Raw genomic sequence first — 6,561 nt, forward strand, 5'->3', positions numbered from 1 at the left:
TAGGGCAGGGGTGCGGAGTGGTACAAGGTGTGCTGGGTGAGGAAGGGTCTGCCCCTCTCAGTGAGGCCATGGGGAATGGGGTGAGCAGGGTTCTGCAGGGCCTTCCCTGTGTATGGGGCCGGTGGGACCTGGAGGGGGTGCGGTGTGCAGGGGACTCCCATTCTGTGGGGACAGCGGGTGTTTGAGGAGCAGGGTGTGGAGGGGACTTCCCTGCTCTGTGAGGCTGGGAGGGATACATGTGGGGGCTAGGGTGAGCTGGGTGCATGGAGATCTTCCCCGCTCTGTGTGGCTTGGGAGAGATGGGATTGGGAGGTGCAGGAGCAGGATCCCCACTCGATAGGGCCAGGAGGGAAGTGGGAGGCACTCTCTGCTGGTTGGGGCCAGGATGCAGGGCGGCTGGAGGGCTCCCTGCTTGGATGGAGCCTGGATGCAGGAAGGGCTCCCCGCTGGGTGGGGCCAGAGAGATGCGGGGGACTCCCATCTCGGTGGGGCTGGAGAGGCCCTGGGGGGTCAGAAGGAGTACGGGGAGGGCTCCCCACTCTGAGGGGCCCGGATGTGGGGGGGCTCCCCGCGGCCGCACGGGGTGAGGGGAGGCTCCCCTCTCTGAGGGGCCTGGATGTAGGGGGGGCTCCCCGCTCGGTGGGGCCGCACAGGGTGGGGGTGGCTCCCCGCTCGGAGGGGCCTGGATGTAGGGGGGGCTCCCCCCTCCGTGGGGCCGCACAGGGTGGGGGCGGCTCCCCGCTCGGTTTCTGAGGGGCCCGGATGTAGGGGGGGCTCCCCCCTCCGTGGGGCCGCACAGGGTGGGGGCGGCTCCCCGCTCGGTTTCTGAGGGGCCCGGATGTAGGGGGGGCTCCCCGCTGGGGGGGCCGCACGGGGTGGGGGCGGCTCCCCGCTCGGAGGGGCCGGATGCGGCGGGGGGGGGGGCGGGCTCAGAGTGACTCAGCGGCGGCGCCCAGTGCGGGCGGGGCGGGAGCCGCGGCGGCCGATGACCGAGGGAGCCGCGGGGCAGGACAGGGGAGGACGCGGCGGAAGTGCCAGGGTGAGGCCGCTGCGGGAAGGCCCTGGTCTCGGTCGCCGCCTTCTCCCGGGCGGGCCCCGGGCTGGTCTCGCCTCCCAGCCGGGCACGGCCCAGGCCCCTACTATGGCGCCCGGTTTCCCGGGCCTGGAGGCGGGGCGGCTGCGGCTGCGGCTGCCGGCGAGCTCGGGCCGGGGCGAGCGCTGGAGCTGGCTGGGCCCATGGCGGGCGCGACCCTGCCCGGGGCTCCACGGCCCAGCCGCCGGGTAGGACCGTGTGGGACCCTGCTCATGCCCTGAGTCTGGGGGTGGGATTATGGTGCGAGCCTGCGCCTGGCTCCAGGGTCGAGTCGGGATTTGGAGTCGTGGTGTGATCCCGACCCAGCCGCCGCCCGTAGGGGGGCACCTGGTGTTAGGAGAACAGAGGAGACACGGGGCGAATGGTGGCTCTGAGTGACCAGCCCAGCTCCTCCCCCGGGATTTTCGGTCCAAGTAAAACGGCTGCAAAACGGGACTCACTGGCCTGGGCACGCCAGGCTCCAAAGAAGGGGGGGGGGGCTTAAGCACAAGATGGGCGGGTCTACTAGCCCCCTTTTGTCCCAAGCCGCAACATTTAGGTAGGGAAGTTTGGCAAAATGGTTTTGGATTTGGTCCATTTTGAGAGCAGGGGTGTAGACACTTAGCCCACCCATTTAGCATTCAGGCCCACCCCTAGCTCTGTGCTGGCCCCAGCGCTTGCCCTGCCCTGCCCTCCTGCCCTGCACTCCTGCCAGGGAGTGGGGTTGGGGGTGCAGGTCGTGCTCGGGTCTGCCCACCTGGCACTCCTGCTGGGGTCGGGTGGAGCGGGGCAAGCCCCAGCATGCTCACCCCGCTCCCTGGCAGGAGCGTTGGATGGGCGGAGCGGGTGGGGGCACGGGAGCACCCATTTTTCCAGGGGTCCAGGTTGGCCCAGTGGCTGGCTAAGCCGTCACTGTGAGAAGGGCAAGCGAGCAGGCGGCCGGTAGCGGTAGAGGAGATCTTCAGAAAAGGTAGCCCACTGCCTGGGGGAGCCAGGCCGGGCATAGGGCAGTGGGACCTGGAAGGGAGCCGGGAGCTGTGCGCGCTGGAGAGCAGCCTCTCCTCCCAGAGCTGGGTGCGTTCCCAGGGCCCTGGGGAGCCCCTGGCCAGAGGGCCCATCCATTGTGTAGCTGCAGGGGGTGAGGGAAGGCGGGCCCCCATCCCTCGTGCCTTTCCAGACTCCCCTTCCCCATAATTGCCCTCCCCACCAGAAGTCGGTGCCCACCCAAATATCCCATGCTGGCTACGCCACTGCTTGAGAGAAACCATGCTCTAGTGGGGACCAGGAACCAGGAGACCTCGGCTCTGGGAGTCAGGACCCAAGACTAATAGGACTATATGATCTGCTGTATGTGACACAAAAACAGTTGTAATCAGTGTCAAACTATGAATGGCATAAAAACCTATAAATAGCAACGTGTATGTGTAGCCTAAGTGTAGCTCTTTAATGAGGGGCAGTTAAAATTCACTTCTGAGTCAGATACACCCAGGCATCAGATGTTCCTGATTATTTATATACAGCTGCACCTGTTGCTTACATCTCTGGGCATATTTATATCATTAAAACAACTTAACAGGTATTTTAAATTTAATGAAAATGTTCAGCCTTTTTGTGGCCCTTAGTTAATGTTTTTATATGTAATACTAATATATTATTTTACTCAGCAATGAAGACCTCTGCCATGGCAGCAAAACCTATTGTGACTTCAAAGCAGAGAGAGGAGGTGGTGAGGGGTGTCCCAACAGAGGTGGTGTGCACTGCCTTCTCCAACTCCATTCTTGTGGTGGTGACGCAGTATGGGAAGATGGGAACGCTCGTCTCTGTGGACCCCAGCACAATAGCCAATGACATCAGCAAACCTTCACTCACCACAAAAGTGCTGCTGGGTACAGATGAGGTACAAAGCAGAGCATGTAGCCCTGAAGATTGAGGGTGAATCTCTTACTAGCTCAAAATTCGAGCCTGCTCAGGCTGCTAAGCGGCTGATGTGTAGTTGTGCAGTGGTAAGATTAAAGAATCCTGTACTAGGGAGGAGTGGTTCATCAATAAAGCTTGGGCATTCAGCTGGCATTTAACATAACAAATGTCTAATTGAATCTACACTGAAGGCATATATGGGATCTGTCACTTCATGCTTGGTTATTCTTGTGATGCTTTGCAGCTCCCGTTGACTTCAGTGGTTCAGGGGCAAGTGTAATGGCCTTCACTAGCCTTTCTCAGGTGCTTGTCCCAGTCAGTTTTCCCATCCCACCACTTCTTTTTCTCCAAACCTTTGCCTCTCATAATCAACTTCAGCTTCCTACCCGCTCCCCAACTGTGCTTGCCACTAGTTGCCCTAGATAAGTCAATTATCCAATTCATTTTGGCTTAAAATGAGTTCTCATTGACTATTTTACAGAAACAAGAGAAAACAATAATATATTTTGGAAAACATCAATTAGACAGGCACTAAATATAAAGTTACAGCATACTGCAAGATTACTTCGTTTTGCAGTGCAGTCAGAACTGTCTTTTGTTGCTTGCTAACCCTAAACAGGATAAAAAAACAAAAAAAACCCTTAACAATGTGACAGGTTCCTGATCCTCTTAGCAGCTCATCTTTATGTTTCAGAGTAGTAGCCGTGTTAGTCTGTATTCGCAAAAAGAAAAGGAGGATTTGTGGCACCTTAGAGACTAACCAATTTATTTGAGCATGAGCTTTCGTGAGCTACAGCTCACTTCATCAGATGCATACTGTGAAAGTGTAGAAGATCCTTTTATATACACACAAATTCGGATGCATACTGTGGAAAGTGTAGAAGATCTTTTTATATACACACAAATGCTTTGTGTGTATATAAAAAGATCTTCTACACTTTCCACAGTATGCATCCGATGAAGTGAGCTGTAGCTCACGAAAGCTTATGCTCAAATAAATTGGTTAGTCTCTAAGGTGCCACAAGTACTCCTTTTCTTTTTGCGAATACAGACTAACACGGCTGCTACTCTGAAACCTGTCATTATGTTAATTAGTGGCTTTTCCTGTTACATATGGGAGAAATCATTTCCCCAAGTCTTACATACATGTCCATTATCTGCTCCTTTATATTGTATGTTAATTAATCTAAATGACCTTGAGGAGGACTTTGATTAACATGAGAACGAAGTACTTCCTGCCTAGCCTTTCGTGGTGATGCATGCTGCCAAAACCCACAAACCAGTGTTGAAACAAAACCAAACAAAAATAAACTTCAGATAAATATATGTAGCAAGATGGATGTAAGTAAGATCTGGACAAATTGGGCATACTTGTCAGAGAAACCCCAATTAAAGGGAATTATATCCCTTTTTTCCTGCTAATACCCTTAGCCTCACCTTTTTTCAAAAAAAAGTCTACATTATTCTATCAAAATCACTCTGGGGCTTTAACCAAGGGCTGTTAAATACCATTTCAAATGTGGTGAATGTAAAGACCTCGCTGTCTTTACATTTACTTGTCAGCAAATCCAGTTTCAGCCCAGTATAGATAAGTCCTTAATATACTTAATATGCTTAGTAAAAAGAAAAGGAGTACTTGTGGCACCTTAGAGACTAACCAATTTATTTGAGCATAAGCTTTCCTGAGCTACAGCTCATTCATCGGATGAAGTGAGCTGTAGCTCACGAAAGCTTATGCTCAAATAAATTGGTTAGTCTCTAAGGTGCCACAAGTACTTTTTTTCTTTTTGCGAATACACACTAACACGACTGTTACTCTGAAACCATGCTTAGTAAAAAGATACTCCAGGAGCATTCCATTAATAGTGAATGAATAGGGTGAGAAGATTCTCTCAACTGAAGGACTTGTGTTTTTTTGCTTTTCAGCCCCTCATCCATGTTTGTGCTAAAAATCTGGTGACATTTGTGTCTCAGGAAGCTGGGAACAAACCTGTTCTCCTGGCTATAGCTTTGAAGGACAAGAGCATGGAAGGAATAAAAGCACTGCAGGAGCTGATCCGAAGTTGCCAAGTGTGGTGAAGCTGGGCTGTCTGGATGCAAGGAAGGGATCCTGGGTCAGTGACCTACTACTGTTTATTTAAAAGGACAAAACATGCCTTTATGCTGGTTTTGGATCCTGTTGAGGATTTCATTAATTTTCTCTACTATGTAGAACATTGAGAGATTTTGCTGCTGTTGCTGGGTTTGGAGCCCATGCAGTTAGCAGTGAAGTTAGAATGTTTTTCTCAACACAAAATGAAATTTCATTTCCATTGCATTGGGTGGGGGATGTATATTTGGAAAACTGCATATGGCTTTGCAGCAGTGTCCAGAGAAGTAAATGGCTTCAAGCGATGTAACAATGAAACACTGTGCTGTAAAGTATAAAATGTGATGTAGAATGAATAAAAGTACACATTTGGCAAATGCTTAATATTACCTGTTTATTCCCCGTGATCAGTTTAAATTAAATATTTGGAGTCAGAATAAAATCAGTGGTAATTGTAAGCAGTTTAAAATAGGGACGAATTTTGACACTTGACTAGGGTCCGTGAGAAAGAGTTGTAAGTTTTGACAGTGTGAGTGAGTTAATACCATGGTGGGGTTCCCTGTCTTCTGCCACTAAAGAGAAACCATCAACTTGAAAATTATATTTTTTTGATATATAGTACCTACTGTAATGACGGGTAACACTTAACATTGCTGTCGCTGAAAGAAATTATCAAACCAAAATATTAGTCTCTTTTTTTCAGTTTGTTTATTTTTTGATGATGAGCTTCACTGAATAGGACAAGCCCTGATCCTGCAGCTGGATCCTCACTGGTGAATGCTTGTGTCTGCCTTGAAGCCCCATTGACTTCAGTAGGGCTACATACAGGCACAAAGGCTCACCTACCTAGATCCAGTTGCAAGACAGGGGCTCTAGTCAGTTTCTCCCTGGCTGAAAGGACCCTTATAAATATAAACATCAGTAGAGGAGTAGAAAAACCTTACACATTTTTAATATTTTTTTCAAATATCTGCACATACTATTGAAAGGATTGTGTATCAGGAAGTGTAATTTTAAGTTAAGTTTAAAAGCTTCAGGCTTGTAGTGTCCCCTTAAGGGAAATACAATTAATTGCATTTTTCAGAATTATATTTTTCAGAGCCATGGGGTTTGCATCTGTGTCATAATCCTAAGAGTCCCCCCCACCTCCTATGTTACATTCCCCACTTTCATTCTTTCCTGTTGTTCTTCTGACCAAGGAGGACTGGAAGCCCTAAAGTCTGTCAATATTATTTCTGTATTGATTTAGGGATTTCCACTGAAAAATACAAATCAGTTCCCAGTACTGAACATTTGAACACTGTGCCCCTACTGTACTCGCAGCCACTACCAGCTCCGGGAATAAAGACATCCTGCAAATTGAACCGGAATTGCACCCCCACCATGACCATACAAAATAGTACCACTATATTCTGAAGAGTATCAGTTCTAATTGCCTAAAAGCTAAAAGGGTCAACCAACATCGGTATTAAAAGATGCTGTT

General features: G+C 50.2%; 1 protein-coding gene across 4 annotated transcripts; it reads left to right on the forward strand.

The window, feature by feature from the left end:
* The first annotated feature begins 368 nt into the window (after nt 1–368).
* PSMG3 (proteasome assembly chaperone 3) lies at nt 369–5,455 on the forward strand. 4 transcript variants are annotated; one of them, XM_048866311.2, is made up of 3 exons: nt 369–485; nt 2,737–2,969; nt 4,916–5,455. In XM_048866311.2, the coding sequence occupies exons 1-3, from the start codon at nt 386–388 to the stop codon at nt 5,066–5,068; spliced, it is 486 nt and encodes a 161-aa protein (XP_048722268.1). In that variant the 5' UTR covers nt 369–385; the 3' UTR covers nt 5,069–5,455. The 4 variants fall into 4 exon arrangements, with proteins under 4 accessions (XP_048722268.1, XP_048722270.1, XP_048722271.1 ...); XM_048866313.2 differs by lacking the exon at nt 369–485 and adding an exon at nt 926–1,039; XM_048866314.2 differs by lacking the exon at nt 369–485 and adding an exon at nt 1,109–1,281.
* Nucleotides 5,456–6,561: the final 1,106 nt, after the last annotated feature.

This window comes from Caretta caretta, chromosome 10 (assembly GCF_965140235.1).
Source record: "Caretta caretta isolate rCarCar2 chromosome 10, rCarCar1.hap1, whole genome shotgun sequence".
Lineage (NCBI taxonomy): Eukaryota > Metazoa > Chordata > Testudines > Cheloniidae > Caretta > Caretta caretta.